The sequence below is a fragment of the Cricetulus griseus genome, chromosome 6 (genome assembly GCF_003668045.3).
Source record: "Cricetulus griseus strain 17A/GY chromosome 6, alternate assembly CriGri-PICRH-1.0, whole genome shotgun sequence".
Taxonomy (NCBI): Eukaryota; Metazoa; Chordata; class Mammalia; order Rodentia; family Cricetidae; genus Cricetulus; species Cricetulus griseus.
Window position 1 is genome coordinate 11892678 of NC_048599.1, and position 17101 is coordinate 11909778.

The 17101-nt window shown below is 46.4% G+C and overlaps 1 protein-coding gene across 1 annotated transcript; it reads right to left on the reverse strand.

Moving 5' to 3' along the window:
* Positions 1 to 4599: 4599 nt before the first annotated feature.
* Positions 4600 to 17076, reverse strand: Rnf114 (ring finger protein 114). Its single transcript, XM_027423349.2, has 6 exons — positions 16894 to 17076; positions 12824 to 12974; positions 9237 to 9343; positions 8860 to 8974; positions 6803 to 6910; positions 4600 to 6113 (listed from the first exon to the last, which is right to left on the reverse strand). The coding sequence occupies exons 1-6, from the start codon at positions 17034 to 17036 to the stop codon at positions 6048 to 6050; spliced, it is 690 nt and encodes a 229-aa protein (XP_027279150.1). The 5' UTR covers positions 17037 to 17076; the 3' UTR covers positions 4600 to 6047.
* Positions 17077 to 17101: the final 25 nt, after the last annotated feature.

Below are 17101 nucleotides of genomic sequence, written 5' to 3' on the forward strand. Positions count from 1 at the left end.
CAACCTAGCCAGCCGGTGTGGCAGCAGTCTGTACAGGAAGTACAAAAGTGAAACTGAAAGAGAGAAACAGTCCCCTGAAAGTCTCACTCTATATCACCCTGACCACACCCTCGCAAGCGTGGTCAGGCACACCTGTAGCCAGCCACTAAGTAGGTGTGGCTACAGCTTCCCCTACAATTCCCCTTTTAGTCTAAATGAGGATTAAAACTTAACAGTGTAAAGTATCCAAAATTAACAATCATAAAGGTAAAATATAAGAAGATACAACAATCTGCTTATGTCACATCCTAACTATTTTAACTAAATCCTAAAGTCATCTGAAAAAGGTGTCCAAGCCTGAACACCTCCTTCCAATCTCAACCATAAACAATAGGAAGCTATCCCTAACTAGGTATATACACTATCCTAAGTGACAATAATGGGGGAAGGGGGCGTAGCATCCTCCAAGTTACTTCCTGCTGAAATGGGACAACCCGACGATAGCCTTGTGGGGTCCTGTAGGAAGAAAATGTTAGTATAGTGAAAGTCTTGAATGGATTGTATCCAGTCCATGTTAGATGGGATTTACTTGATTGAAGATCTCGCTTGAAATCCTCAACTTGATTGAAGTCAGTACCCGAACCTCTGGCCAGAGTGTCAGTTGAAATGGAGCAAGCTGGATCCAGTGCAGTCGAGGAGGTGTGGCCCATTTTCTTTCCGGGGCGTCCAGAGATTGCCGTCAGGGAGGTCTTCACTGGCTGTGTGGGACTCAAACATAAACAGTTAGCAGAGAAATGTTTGCTTGTGTATGTACACATGTTGGGGAATGAAACCATTAGAGCATAACAATTATGAGAGGGTGTACACCTTGAGAGAAAGATCCAAGAAAAGACAAAGACAGTCCCCAAATTCTTCTTTTATTCTGTATTACATCAATTGGCTTCTTGATACAATACAGAAACACTAAAGTTTAGTTAAATAACGTGCTTGGATTTTAGAGGAGGAAAGCCAAATCCACCTCTAAATCCAGCATTGGTTTAATTGAATAGGGACTAGGAAATAAAGAGAAATAGAGTTCTCTGAGAGACAGCTGTAAAGTTTACCGTATGGCACGTTCCTTTTGTTTGATGGTTATAGCTACCTTTTCTTCTTAAGCATCTACCCATGCAGGATCCTTTGCCTTCTGGAGATGAGTTTTCCTGTGAAGATAAAAGCAAAACACTCCCCTTTCCTTTGGGAGGTTTCTATTTAGTTTATAAGATATACCTTAGTAGAATATCTGTCATTTGTCCTCGTCGAGAGATTTTTCCTTTTCCACTCAAATCTTTTATTTTTTAAATTTTATTTATTATGTATACAACATTCTGCTTCCATGTATATCTGCACACCAGAAGAGGGCACCAGGTCTCATAACGGATGGTTGTGAGCCACCATGTGGTTGCTGGTAATTGAACTCAGGACCTCTGGAAGAGCAGTCTGTGCTCTTATCCTCTGAGCCATCTCTCCAGCCCCTCCACTCGAATCTTGATCAACTTTGATGGTATCCAAAGTTTTTCTTCTCCTGTAGAAACCAATGCAAAACCCCTACCCCAATGTAACACATGTCCTGGTTTCCATACAGAGGTTAGTATATCTTTGAAGTATACCGGCTGATTTAGTTCAGTAGTTTTCTCGGTAGTCCAGTGTCTTTCTGCAGCTGTTTGTCCTTTTTCATTGGCATTAAGAAAGTTTAGTGTTAATAAAGCATTATGCAACCTATGTTTGGGGGGGTTTAGTCTTCTAATCTTGTTTGTTGAGCATCTCCTTAAGTGTTCTATTAGATCTCTCAACCAATGCTTGTCCTGTAAGACTGTGTGGTATACCGGTAACATGCTTTATATGTTATAATATTTGAAAAATTGTTCCAATTTTGTAGAGACATATGCTGGAGCATTGTCAGTTTTTATTTGCGCAGGTATACCCATAACTGCCATCACCTCTAGCAGGTGTGTAATAACAGAATCAGCTTTTTCAGAGTTAAGAGCAGTAGCCCATTGGAACCCTGAGAATGTGTCTATGGTATGATGCACATATTTCAAATTTCCAAACTCTGCAAGGTGAAAGACATCCATCTGCCAAACCTCATTTCTCCGAATGCCCTTAGGATTACAACCTGGTGGCAATGGAGTTTGATTATAAAAGGAACAAGTAGGACAGTTTCTATCTCCTTGGCTTGTTGCCAAGTGATAGAGAAGTCCTTTTTCAAACCTTTGCTATTTACATGATGTTTCTTATGAAATTCTGAGGCTTCTAGCACACTTCCAATTAATAAAGATCAATCTCATCATTGCCTTGTGCTAGTGGGCCAGGCAGACCCGAAAGGGATCTGATATGTGTAATATATATAGGATTACTTCTATTTCTGATAGTTTCCTGTAATTGTAAAAACAATGAGGTTAATTCTGTATTATCAGGAACGAATTCTGCAGTCTCAATGTGTAACATGACTCTCTGTGCATATTGGGAATCAGTAACTAACTATATTAAGAGGTTCTGTAAAATCCATAAGCACCATGAGAATTGCATGTAATTCTGCCTTCTGTTCAGATGTATATAGACTTTGAACTACTTTACTTACCTCACCTGCTTTATAACCTGCCTTACCTGATTTGTTGGCATCAGTGTAGAAGGTAAGAACTCCAGAAATGAGAATTTGTCTTACAATATGTGGAAGAATCCAGACTGTCTTTTTTTTTTAAATATATGAGCCTGTAGGCCTATTTTTTTTAAAGATTTATTTATTATTATTATATATACAGTGTTTTGTCCGCATGTTTCCCTGCAGGCCAGAAGAGGGCACCAGATCTCATTATAGATGGTTGTGAGCCACCATGTGGTTGCTGGGAATTGAACTCAGGTCCTCAGGAAGAAAAGCCAGTGCTCTTAACCACTGAGCCATCTCTCCAGCCCCAGACTGTCTTTTTTATGAATTTAATTCTGTCAGTTTTGGGATAGTTGTTGCTAATTGTTCCCAAAAAGTCAGTAAGAGCTATTTGCAAATATTCATTATCCTTCTACAAAGAGGAAATTTCCTCATTAGTTAAAGGTATTTTAATTTCTGCTGGATCTTTTCCAGTCAGTTGACGAAGTCTTAATTTTCCCTTTAAAATCAAATCAGAAATATTTTCTACTTGGGCGCCGTTAGGCCGCAGTCTGAGCTGGTCCCAAGCGCACGGTGGTAAAACCGTAGGTCTGTGTGATCTCCAAGCTGGTCAGACAGTTCTGAGCAGCTCAGCCACAGCGGGTTGGCTGGGAGCCAGGAGCACCTATGGAGAGAGGGAGCTTTCCCGGCCAAGGCTGAGGCCGAGGCCTGGTGGAACCCACAGCCTGTCCCAAATGGGGTGTAGGTTTCCAATATCCCGCTCCTGACAACCAGAGATAGTGGGAAATTACCAATACGGAGTCAGGTAGAAATATAAGGGTATTTAATAGGGAAAAGCCTTACTTACAGAGCAACCTAGCCAGCCAGCGTGGCAGCAGTCTGTCCAGCAAGTACAAAAGTGAAACCGAAAGAGAAACACAGTGCCCTGAAAGTCTCACTCTATGTCACCCTGACCACACCCTTGCAAGCGTGGTCAGGCACACCTGTAGCCAGCCACTAAGTAGGCGTGGCTACAGCTTCCCCTACACATGAGTAGTAACATTCTCTCACCATAGGCCTCTGGTTCATTCCCCCCACCCCCATTGAGACAGTTTTACTATGTAACCCAGGCTAGTTATCTGCTTGCCTCTGCCTCCCCCAGTGTGTCATGATGCCTGGACAAATGTCACTTTTTTTTTTTCGAGACAGGGTTTCTCTGTGTAGCTTTGGAAGCTGTCCTGGCACTCGCTCTGGAGACCAGGCTGGCCTCGAACTCACAGAGATCCGCCTGCCTCTGCCTCCCGAGTGCTGGATTAAAGGAGTGCGCCACCAACACCCGGTGACAAATGTCACTTTTGAACCTAGCATTACAAGGGATTTTATTCCCAGTGTCAACAGACCTCAAGGAAACAAATGGACATAAATGAAAACTCTGGAGTTCAAGATTCAACTGGAATGCAGTGTGGCACTTAATGTTGCAATGAGCCATTTTCAGCCACCTGGGGTAGTGTTTCTTCTCAAAGTAGGTAGGACAGGGTAGAGATGGATGTGCTGACCTCTGGGTCATTTTCAGGTCCCTATGGGACTAGGATGGGAACAAAGCCCACAGAGGATTCCAGGCAGCATCCAATGCACCTTCTGCACACTCCTTTAGATGGCTCATTACATACTATGACCCCAGTTCACAAGGGGTCAGGCACTGGCACAGTGCACACACATACACAAGGACCCAAGTCTGAGCCCTTGGAACCCCTTAACTGTCACACCTAAGTCACTGCAGTGGCAGGTCTAGAGCCTGGCCTGCTGTGAACTCCCCACTCAGAGAGGGGGGATATTTCTACTCTTTTTCAGAAAAGACAGGCCCAGCTGCTGAAGCCTCAGACTGACTAGAAGCCAGGCTGACTTGGGGACAGACAAGAATGTTCCCTTGAGTAACAACCTTCCGGAGGCTGACAGGCCCAGACCCGAGAAAAAGCTATTTAATGAAAACACACCACAGATTGCTGGTTGGATAAATTATGAAATTTATTTAAGTTCACCTTTTAAAAGCCAGAACATAACCACCAAACTTTCTGGAAAGCTGTTACATTAGAAATAGTGGATGTGATGCAGGATAAGAGGTTCCTGTTGTACAGCTGTGTCCTTCTCAGTCCCTCCCGATATCTCCTGAGCAAACCTTTCCAGAGGGTTCTGTGAAGTGGAAAGGGACCCTGCCCGACTCTGCTGCATCTGAGCTAGCTTTTCCCTAGCAGGCAGAAGCCACAGTAGAAGTACGGCGTCAAAAGCACAATATCGCATGCAGTCTCAGCTGGACCAGAGCCACACGACAGGAAGGACAACTTACTCCCAAAGCCCTAGGTCTGTCAGGGCGTCTGTTCTGCAGATTGGCTGGCTGCCTGGTGGTGCCCAACTGTACTTTGTAAAATGTACTGGACTAGCAGTTTTTAGAGCTGCTGCTCGAGAAAGCCTCCAGCAGAACACCTTTCTTAACTTTGGCAGGGGCCTAACTTTAACTTCCCAACAGGGGCTTTGAAGAGACAAGTGGGTATGACCCTGGCTTTGCACCAAAAGGCAGGGTTTTAAAACATACACTTGGGCACAGAGGTCTGTATGACAGCAATAATGCTCAGGTTGGTTATCGAGCAGCAGGTTCAACAGTCAGTGCCTCCATCACCCAAGGGCTCTTTCATTCTTCAGAGCAAGAGTATCAGCAGATACACAACAGAGGGGCACATGACCCAGCCACCTGGGAACACTCAGTGTGAAAGAGAACCAAAACCCACACACCACTTTCTCCCCACTTACAGACGAGTGTACCCCAGCTTTGCTATCCGACACTTCCATTCTATTTCTATGGTGATACCTTATCCTAAAAAGGCACTGTCAGGCATTTAAGACAGAAGCCATCAGTTCTATGGATGTGCAGGAGATGTAGGGAAACAGCAGAAACCAAAACAGGATCAGTTTTTGAAACCCCAAGGTCATCATCCAGGAAGAAAAGGGGAGCGCAGCCTGGCCTGGTATACAGCAGAACCCAGAACCCAGGTACCTCAGGGCCAGGGAAAGGAGTCCCTGTTTAATTGTGCTATTCATGGCCCCGGGGAAGGGGCTGGCTGAGTAGGAGGACCTAAGAGACGAACACTGGACAGTAGGATGAACATGAAACAAGAACACGTGGGAACAGAAGCTGGACTCTTCTTTTTAAAGGAGGCAGTAGCTAAGGTGTGACGAGAGCGGACCATGGGACAAACAAGGTTATCAGCCAGGAAGACAATGTCAACAAGAGCCCAAAGGAAACAGGGCTCTGCCCTAGGCCCTGGGAGAAGTGACCCTGTCTGGTGCCATGGCTCATTTACAGATCTGCATTACATGTGAGGTACAGGAGTCAAGGGCTCACACCTAATGCGTAATGGAAGCTCTAGAATGAGGTGGACAGTGAGGACCCTGCTCACTGGTCGATGATGGATCGTTGCAACACCTGGTTTATCATGTCATCTTCATCAACATCATAGTCCTGAGGGCAGAAGACACCAGCCTAAGTGACGGTTCACACCCAGAAGATTCACCTTCAGCAGGAGCCTAGCAAGACTGTCTGGAGAAGGCTGCTAAGGGCCCCAGGTCACTGTTTAGATGCTGTGTAACTGGGAAAATTACTTCAGCTTAGTGTCTCTGTTGTATCATCATTAAATAAAAATTAATAGCTTGGGGCTGGAGAGACAGCTTGGTGGTTAAGAGCACTGATTGCTTTTCCAGAGGACACAGGTTCAATTTCCATCACCCATGATGGATCACAACCACCATTAATTCCAGTCCCAGAGGATAGGACACTTTCTGGCTTCTGCAGGCAGTGCACAAATGTGGTATACACAGATACATTCAGGCAAACATGCATAAAATAAATATAAAAAATTAAAGTTATTCCTGGGGCTACAGAGATGACTCAATTGGTAAAATGCCTGCGAGGTCAAGCACAAGAACCCTAGTTCAGATTTCCATCACCCATGTTGAGGTGCGCACTTGTAATCCCAGTACTCTACAATGGAGACAGGAATCACCTAACAGTCTAGCCCAAGTGAGACCCACCCACCATGAACAGACACTGTGCAGCTTCCCTCTGGGACCAGAGTTCTTCAAGCCCAGGCTGCCCTCACCCCCAGAAAATTGAGCATCAGTGCTACCCCTCTGGGGCGGGTCCAGACTCACCACAAAAGTGTCATAGGAAAAGCGGTGGCGGCGTTGGATATGCTCCATGAAGTTGGCGCTGCGGTAGCTGGGGTCACCCCAGGGCATCGAGGCACATATGGGACAAACCTGTTAGGAGGAAGCAAGGTGCTGTGACCTGATGCCTCGGCTAAGCCAAGCCCTCTGTGACCTATGCTCAGCCCCTTTATGCTAGGACAGCTTTACTGACAAGCCCAGGTACAAGGCCTGGTCACTTGTCTCCATAAACATGAAGCAAACCAGAAAATGCTATTTAATTCAAATGACAGGCTCATAAAATGATGGATGACTTATTCCCAACAAAGTAAAATTCAGAGAACAAAGTAAAGGCCCAAATAACAGGGATATGGCCTAAAGTGTGCACATGAAAAGCCAATCTGAGCAGGCACAGAGTACATGCCTGTAACCTCAGCACCAATGAGGCCCAGGAAGGAGGGTCAGGGAGTTCAAGGCCAGTCTGGGCTACAGGAGTGCTTTGCTCTGGCTCAGGTGAGAGTGCAGCAGCACTGGGACCCTGTTTGCAGCACAGCAGCTCCAATTCTCCCTTGAATCCCCGCTGTTTGATGAACTCAACAGACAGCAGCTGTCCTCACCTGCAGACCAGCCCAGCTTCTTCCTCATTCTAGGAGGTAAACACAGCTTCTTTAAACTCAAAAAGCCCAAGTTTGCTTCCTTGAATCCATGACACCAACTATATTTCAGGTCTCCAAGTTCACATACCCCTGCCGCCTTAACTAGGCCGTGATCACCTACTTCCAGGTGTTTCAGAGGTCACCTTTCACTTTGGAACCTGAAAGATCATCCTTAGCTGGAGCTGGCCTCCCCTTCTTGAGCTAAATGCAGACCCCTGGGTAGATGCTGGAATTGTCAAGTCTGGAGCCATTAGCTGTGAGCCTAGCTAGATAAGGAGGCAGAACCTGCTCTTTCACTTCCTTCTGACTGGCTATGAACAGAGCAACCGATCCTGAATAGGCCTGGGAGCTTGGATCACCAGTTCTGACAGCACCACACGTATCTTGACAGCTTCTGAGCTGGTGACACAGCTTAATGGTCAAGCACTTGCCTATAACAGGTAAGGCCGGAGGTTCAAAAACCAGCACAAAAAATAAAAACAAAATATTCAGAGCTGGGCATGGTGGCTCAGGCCTGCAATTCTGGCACTCGGAAGGTGAAACAGGATTAGAAATTAAAAGTCACCCCTGGCTACATCATGAGTTTGAGGCCAGCATAACCTACTAGAGACTCTTTGTTGTTATTGTCATTTATTTATTTATTTATTTGTTTGTTTGTTTTTCGAGACAAGGTTTCTCTGTGTAGCTTTGGCGCCTGTCCTGGCACTCACTCTGTAGACCAGGCTGGCCTCGAATTCACAAAGATCCACCTGCCTTTGCCTCCCAAGTGTTGGGATTAAAGGCATGAGCCACCACTGCCTGGCTGTTTAAGTGATTTTGTATGTTTGTTTAAGTGATTTTTTTAAAAGAAAATGTTAAGATATATGTTGAAGAAGTTAAAGAGGGGAAAAGGTCATAGTATCTGTAATTTCTTCCTAAATGGCTTATCAAAATCATGTCTTTCTGTCTGGGCAGTGGTGGCACACACCTTTAATCCCAGCGCTTGGGATACAGAAGCAGGTGGATTTCGGGGCCAGCCTGGTCTACAGAGTGAGTTCAAGGACAGTCAGGACTGTTACAAAATGCCCTCCCCCCAAAAAAACTAATACATATATAGAACACAGTTAAGCAAATTGGCAAAATGCTGTTAGGTAAAGGGTTAAGATGTCACTATATAGTTTGGTAATTTTTTGTATGTCTGACTTTTTACCTAGTCAAAGAAAAGGTAATTCGCCAGGTGTTGGTAGCGCATGCCTTTAGACCCAGCACTCGGGAGGCAGAGGCAGGCGGATCTCTGTGAGTTCGAGACCAGCCTGGTCTACAAGAGCTAGTTCCTGGACAGGCTCCAAAGCCACAGAGAAACCCTGTCTCGAAAACAAAACAAAAAAATCCAAAAACAGACAAACAAAAAAAAAAGGTAATTCTCACCACAGACTTGGTATCCATGCTGTGTGATAATTTGCAGTGCTCCACGAGTCCTTCCTGATCAAAGTTCTTCTCAGGACAGTAAGGACAAGGAAAGGTGTACCGGTTTGGGACGTTTCTGGGAGGTGAGATACAGGAGAGCACCCTGAGAACCATTTCACACCATCTCAACCACTGCATGCTCCAAAGAACCAAGACCCCTGTGCATCAGAATCGAGTGCTTTAGCATAGCTAACACGTGAAGACATCCCCCACCCCAGAACCTCTCAACCTTACCCAGTGCTCAGGGACCACATCTCTCCAATTCCCCAAATCCACACGCCTAGACCCTCCAGCAACACAAGCATCCCACATCTTTCTGGGGAAGACTAGATCATTACCTTGGCTGAAGGGATGCATCCTTGGTGGTGGCCTTCACACCTTCCATGATGTAATTCTGGTATTTGGGACATGAAGCCACATGGGCTCGGATCTTAGATAGGACGTACTTGGATAGAAAGAGTGGGACCAAGAGTTAGTAAGGAACTATTAAGAGGTGATCCCAAACCAGGGGCAGAAGGACTGGACCACACCCTGGGTTGACAATCCCGGAACTCCTGACTATACCAGTGGGCAGAAACCAGGCTGCGGCGGCTCTTCACCATGCCAGGACGGCTATTTTTCACTTGCCTATATCTGTTTCCCCTGTGAGGTCACTCTCACTGTCTACCCTGTTTACCAACATTTTCCAAATCCAGTGATGTTTTAAAAGTATTCCACAGTCTGTTTTGTGCATGTGTGTGATATCTTTGTGGAGGCCACACAAGGTGCTAGTCCTCACTTTTCTACGTTGTCGGAGATAAGGACTTTCACTACTACATAAGCCAAGCTGGGCATCATCCCACAAGCTTCTGCAGATTCTCCTGTGGAATTTCAGAGGATTCTGCTATTGTATCTGTCTGAACTCAGGTCTCAGGTGTCAGGATTAGGCAGCAAACACTATTAACTGCAAAGTTATCTCACTGGCCCTACACTTACATTTGAATTTGTCTCCTACTCAAGCATGGTGGCACACATCTGTGACCTCCAAGGACTCTGGGAGGGTAAGGCAGGAGGACTACCAAGAGTTCCAGGCTAGCTTAACCCACACAGAGACTGAGCAGTACTTTGGTCTGCCTCCAGCTGTATTTTTGTTGTTTTGCAACAGGGTCTTGCATTTATTACCCAAGTTGGCCTGAAGAAATCCTTCTCTCGCCCTTCCCAGGAGAGAATACAGACACATGCTAACACACTTGTTTGAGAGCTCTTAAAGAATTATACAGAATAAAGGAGAGAGAGATTTGGGGGGCATATCTACCGTACAACCATCAATTTTTATTTTGCTTTGTGACAGGGTCTTATATAGCCCAGGCTGGCCTTGAACTTGTGACCCCCTCTCTCCATCTTCCCAGTGCTGACATTATAAGCATGTGCCAATAACACACAGGTTTACTACATTGCAAATGGGGGAAATTAAAGCACACAGGGAAGAAAAGTGTGCATGAAAAAAGACAAAGATGGAGGCCAGTTTGTTGAGATTCAAAATAAAACTATAAAGAGACAGGGTTCTAATCTCAGAGCTGTAGGCATCAGCCAGAACACATCGACTCAGCTGGCAACCTAGGAGCTGGAGTTGGTCCAGAGCACTCAGACTCAACAGTCCACTGAGAAGCCTGAAAATAAATGTTGTAATGGGCTTGTATAGACACTGTAAGAGTCTCACAGTGCATCCAATACTAAACCCCTCTGGAAATACGGAGGGGAAAAGATACATCCATTCGACGGTCATCTACACTGCAATGCTCAAAGTTCAGAGTTCAAGGTTATTCCTAGACAAAATGAGTCTGAGACCAGTTGAGGGTGCAAGAGACCCTGGGTAAAAGAACAAAGAGCTATAGAGATGGTTCAATGGTTAAGGCCTCCGGCTGCTCTTTCAGAGGACCCAGGTTCAATTCCCAGCACCCACATGGCAGCTCATAACTGTCATAGCTCCAGTTTCAGGGGATCTGGTACCTTCATACAGACATAAATGGAGGCAGAACACCAATATACATAGAAGTAAATAAATCTTAAGTAAATAAAAGGGAGGAGAGAAAGAAGCTTGCTAGGCATGACTGCTCACATTTGTAATCTCAACACTTCAGAGATGGAGGCAGAAGATCAGTTTAAGGCCAACCTTTTTTTAACGAAAGAAAAAAAAAAAATCCAACCAACCACCCACCAACCTGGGCATGGTGGTATAAGTATTTAATCCCAGCACTCTGGAGGCAAAGGCAGGTGGGTCTTCACTGAGTCTCAGGTCAGCCTCATCTACATATAGAGCTTGAGGACAATCAGAACTACACAGAGAAACCTTGTCTCAAAAGAACAAAAGCAAAACTCCCAACAAACCAAACAAGCCAGCCAGTGGTAGCATTGAGACTGTGGAAATAAAGAGATAATGAGACTCAGCTGGCTGTGGTAACTCATGCCTATTAATGCTGCAGCTCTTGAGAGGCAGAGGCAGATGGAACTCTGAGTTCAAGTTCAGTCTGGTCTACATAGCAAGGTCTGAGCTAGCCAGATGATGAGACCTTGTCTAAAAAAGCAAAACAAAGATGACGAAGTACAAAGCTATCTAAGAAGTAAAACAAAAATTTCAAATATAAAGTTGAAAGAGGGCTGGAGAGATAGCTCAGAGGTTAAGAGCTCTGGCTGCTCTTCCAGAGGTCCTGAGTTCAATTCCCAGCAACCAAATGGTGACTCACAACCATCTGTAATGAGATCTGGTGCCCTCTTCTGGTGTGCAGGCATACGTGGAGGCAGGATGATGTATATATAATAAATCTTAAAAAAAAAAAAAAAAAAGAAAGAAAGAATTTAAGTAGCAGGGGTGTGTGCCCTCACTGTGTTTGTACACATTTACACCTAAAGGTATAAAGTGCTGAACAGCTTTTTAAATGCAAAACTATCCTTTGGCCTCAGCCTGGGTGCCAGGGTCACCAGTGTGCAATACCATACAGCCAACTGATCCACCTTTCAAAGAGGGATTGATGGAGGAACAAACAGTGGTGTTTTATTTATTTTTTTTACTGTCTGGAATATAAAACTGTAATGACTTAAAATCAATAAGGAAGATAAAGTACCAGTTATCTGTGCTCCCAGCAGCAGTGAGCTGTGCAAGCAAGCACACCACAGGCACGGGCACAGCCCACTGGTAGGTAGACACTACTAGTGCACTCTCCACCTCACACCCCTAACTCAGGGTCTTTCAAGGCTTAAAACAGAACCAGTGAATTTATGAGTCCAGAGACAGGTTACGAAAGCTTTCCTTTGAGCTCAGTGCAGATTTTTCTTTTCTTGTTTTGAAACAGTCATGTATACTAGGTTGGCCCTGAATTTTGGATCTTCCCGTTACCACACAGAGTGCTGGGATAGAAACCAGGGCTTTTTGCATGCTAGGCAAGCACTCTACTGAACTACACCCCTAGCCTCAGGTGTTTTGAGACACTAACTTCATTTTATATACATTTTTAAAAATCATGAAATACCCTTATATTCTAATTAAAATAGAAAGCACACGAGAGTTAACACTTTGAGGTAGGTCTTCGGTAACCTAGGATGTTTCAGGACTCCTAGCTTTGCTGCCTCTGTCCCCAAGTGCTTAGAGTAGAGGTATGTACCACTCCCCAACTGAAGATGGGTCTTTTATGGGGGTGGAAGCTTATTTCTATGGATTTCAAAGGTAAAATCTATAAATCACTAAACCAACTCATGAAAAAAACAAACAAGCAAACAAAAAACCCCAGCAAGCTTGTGGAAAAAATAAAACCCCAGCAGCACAGCCACCACAAACAGCAGGCATGCACTTGTGCTCTTATCACTACTCCAGGCTCTAACTTCAGACACTTGCACTGTTTTACCATCTCATCACTGAAAGACAAGGACTCTCCATGTTATGTCCACATACATTCTTACGGCAGCCATGGCAAGAAGTCTCTGTGCTCTCGATCTGTCGCTCGAGCTCCACAGCTCGGACGCCAGGTGCCAGAGCGCTGCGACACACCCCACAGACAGGTTTCTTCGGCTTCAGACATTCCTGCAGGCATGCAGAGCAAAAGCTAGAACAAGACATACAGAGAACCTCTGTCATGCAAAGAGACAAGACAACAAAAGTGGGTCACCTCTTTAAAAGACACCAATGAATAATGGATTTGAACAGTCTAGTGTTCCTACTCTTACTCAAATAAAATACTAATCGCTTTCAGGACAGAAGAAAACTGTAGCTGGCACTGGGGACACTATGGAGAACACACACACACTCAAACACTCCACTATGTGGAGAAAGGCATGCTTGGGCCTTCAAAGCTTAGTTCCTGTCACTAGGGAGTCTTGGTGGGGTTTCCTGACCCGGTTTTCTTCTGTGTGAAAGGAAGATGTCATACCCACCTGGAGGACTGCTGGAGAATGGGCCATGAATAGCAAACACTTAACTGGGTATCCAGCATGTGTCAAACAGGAAGTAGAATTCAGAGGTGAAAGCAAAGCATGGGAACACACACAGTGGAGCTAATTACAACCCAAGTACAGGGCTGGTCAGACCTCAGAAGCAGCCTCTGGGTCGGCCTTAAAAGATCACAACTGGGGGCTAGAGAGTGGTTAAGAGCAGTGGCTGCTCTTCCAGAGGATCTGGGTTCTATTCCCAGCACCCACATGGCAGCCCACACCTGTCTGTAACTCCAGTTCCAGGGGATCTGGTATCCTTACACCAATGCACATAAAGTTAAATATTTTTTAAAAATTGTTTTCAGTCTATGCTTGGTGAAAAAAAAAAAAAAAACAAAAAACAGGAAAAAAAGAAAAAAATTTTTTTCAGTCCCGGAACTCAGGAGGAAGAGGCAGGAGGCTCTTTCTGAGTTTGAAGTTAACCTGGTTCATATAGCAAGTTCCAGGACAGTCAGAGCTACACAGAGGAACCCTGTCTCGAAGAACAAAGCAAACAAATACCAACCCCAAATTCAAAAGTGTCAAGGGAACTTTACTCACAGTCAGGTAAGTTAAACATCAAAGAGAGAAGATATATGGGAGGGAGGGAGGCTCAGGCTGACAATTCTCTAAGGAAACCAAATTCTAGAAAGTGTTTCTTGGCAGGTGGTGGTAGGGCACACCTTTAATCCCAGCACTTGGGTGGCAAAAGTTCTCAAAAGCATGTCAAAGGTTTTTTTTTTTTTTTTTGGGGGGGGTTTGAGACAAGATTTCTCAGTGCAGCCTTAGCTCTCCTGGAACTCACTCTGTAGACCAGGCTGGCCTCAAACTAAGAGATCTGCCTGCCTCTGCCTCCTGAGTGCTGGGATTAAAGGAGTGTGCCACCACTGCCTGGCTAGATCAAAGATTTAAAGCAAGATACTAACATCAAATCCAAGTTTCAGGAAATTGGTTCTGGTGAACTGCAGACAACAGCACTCTTTTTAGTTTTGGAACAGGGTTTCTCTGTGTAGCCCTGGCTGTCCTGGAACTTGCTATATGAACCAGGTTAACTTCAAACTCAGAAAGAGCCTCCTGCTTCTGCCCTCTGTACATCAGCCTGCTGGCCTTGAACTCATAAAGTTCCACCTGCCTCTGCCTCCCAAGTGCTGGGATTAAAGGCGTGTGCTACCACCACCCTGCAACAGCATACTTTTTAAATATGAAGAATGAGGGGGCAGACAGTGCAAACCCAACAAGTGACTTTTGGCAAGCACTGTGTGCCAGATGCATACCATGATCCAGAGGCAGAGGCAGCACCTGCTGGCTCACTGAACTGAAAGACAAAGATGAAGAGCAGGTGGTGCTGCTGAGGAGAGGCACAAGAAAGAATGGCTATGGAGGCCCAGGGTACTACACCACTGACCCACTCTGACAGATTTTATCTTACATCAACGAGACCTGGTAGAAGAGCTGAGAGTATGTAGTTATCATTTCTGTTAGGCAAAATTCTAGTCCAGGCTGGGGAGTCCTAGTCATTTACTTGAGGGAAGAGTGGAGACACAACAAGTCTCTGTCCTTATGAACACACACACAGGTTTTTGTTGTCTTTTTTTTTTTTTTTTTTTTTTTTTGAGACAGGATTTCTCTGTGTAGCAGCCTTTGCTGTCCTAGAACTCTATTTATAGACCAGATTGGCTTTGAGCTCCCAGAGATCCACCTGCCTCTGCTGGGATTAAAGGTGTGGATCACAATGCTGTATTTTTAAATTGAAGGAAACACAGTAACTTCACATGGTGATGGAGAATAAGGATAACACCACAGGGTGAGCACGGGAAGCACCTGAGGTGACACTGAACTGCAGATCACACAAAGGCAAGGCAAGGAAGGCAGGGCCTTTGCAAAAGCGCACCCCAAGAGTAACTCAAGACAGCAGAGGAACCCAACCCAGCATGCAGACAGAAACAATTTATTAAATGGCCTCTCAGATGCTCACCAGCCTTGTTATGCCTGAGTTATACTCTGCCCTAGGAAGCAGTCAATAAGCTGCCTGTGCCTTGAGCTTTCAGTTTCTATTTCCTAGCAATGGGGATGTTTCTAGTTCAGCTTTCCTGCCAGTGCTCTTTAGCATCTAGCTATCTGCATTCCACTAGACCGGAGGGTGTAGCCACTCAGCTGTAGGACTTTCCAGCTCCATAGGCAAACATTAAAAATCAACTAGGTAGAGGCTGAGAAGTCAGCTGCTCTCACCAAAGCCTGCGACTTCAGACAGCACCAAACTGCTGAGTACTGGGCTGGTAATGCTTGCCATGCCAGTATTGTTCCTTGACTTCTGACCTAGGAAAGTTAAGGAAGCCTCAAATTTGGTTGCTTTTCAACCGTTCACAAACAGTTAATGGCTCCCACACCACTCTTGTAATGCTCTCCTACTGCATAGTGACCTGCATCGTAGCTTCTTTAAAAAAAAAAAAAAAAAGTCTGCGTGTGTGCAAATATGTATGCCGCTTGCAATGCTTCTACCACATGGTTCCTCAGGAGTAAACCATCATCAGGTTCGGTCACAAGTGCCTTCACTTTGAGCCATCTCACTGGCCACTATTTACTATCAACTTCCTGTAAGTCCGAGGACCAAATCACCTCTTTATGCCAAAGCCAGCACACAGAGGGCATGCAGACACTCCCAGGAAGTTGACTGCGAGGGGTCTAGGGATGCCTACAGTGCCGGGCACTGGATTACATTAAGGGGCAGAAAGGACAGGGTGTTCTGTTCTTGTGGTCCCTACGTGCTATTCTGTGTAAGGAAAAAGCAAGCAAGGCGACAGGAAAGAAAGAAGTGAGGGGGCTTATCGAAGCGTGAACAGTGGCGGGGAGGTGATGGGTCCAGGTGACCTATACCCGAACTCAAGCTGGGGGGGATCTCATTCCTGGAAGCAGCAAGCAGCTAGCGCAGCTGGGAAGGCCCCGTCTTGCCCTGCGCAGGCAGCGTTTCTGGACTGAACCAGACCTGGCAACACACCTGGGGGCAGTCTGGCAGGTGAGGCTGCCCCAAGAGAGCCTTTCAAGTGAATTCACCTGGAGAAAGGCTCGCCTGCGCAGGACCGCAGTGGGAATGCCTGTGGGCCCCAAAGGGTGCTGGCGTTGCGGGGTCACCAAGACCAATGCCTGGGTAACAATCAGTGAGCGGGGGTCACAGAGAAAATGAGGCAGGTGGTCGTGTATCCCCAGCCTCTCCAGCTTAGGGGCGTCTGATTGCGCTCTACGGTCACAGCACCTAGGAGAAGCCCAGGCCGCCCTCGCTCAACTCCTGAACCGGCCGACACGGCCTGGACAAGTGACATCGGGCTTCGGGCCACGGAGGCTTAGTTAAATTAAAGCCCGAAGGCGGCGCGCCTTGGCGAGCAGCCCGCCCCGGGTCCGCGGCTAAGGCCGGGCCTCCCGACACTTCCCTTTTGTCCGGGGCTAGCCCGGCGCCCGCTGTCCCGCTCGACCGCCCGGCGGTCGCGCGCACACTTGGACGCCGAGGCTCGAGGGGACCGACCGGCCGCCGCGCTCCCGCGTCAGCCGCCCGCCACTTACACGTGTCCGCAGGGCACCTGCACCGGCTTCTCGAACACTTCCAGGCACACGGGACACGTGAAGCGGCCGAGGGGGTCAGTCTCTGACGCGGGCCTGGCCAACTGCGCGGCTCCATCGCGGGCTTCCTGCGGCGCCGTCGCCATCTTGCCGCTGAGGACCGTCGCGCTGCGAGAGAAAGAGCCGCTGAGGGGGGGGCGGGGCCCCCGGC

Excerpts from the sequence above, each read along its gene's own strand:
- Rnf114 (XM_027423349.2), bottom strand. The coding sequence starts at position 17,036 with ATGGCGACGGCGCCGCAGGAAGCCCGCGATGGAGCCGCGCAGTTGGCC. Across the intron at positions 12,975-16,893 it reads CAGGTGCCCTGCGGACACGT|CTTTTGCTCTGCATGCCTGC; the intron begins GTAAGTGGCGGG and ends GTCTTGTTCTAG. Across the intron at positions 6,911-8,859 it reads GCATGGATACCAAGTCTGTG|GTTTGTCCCATATGTGCCTC; the intron begins GTGAGAATTACC and ends TCCTCCTAACAG.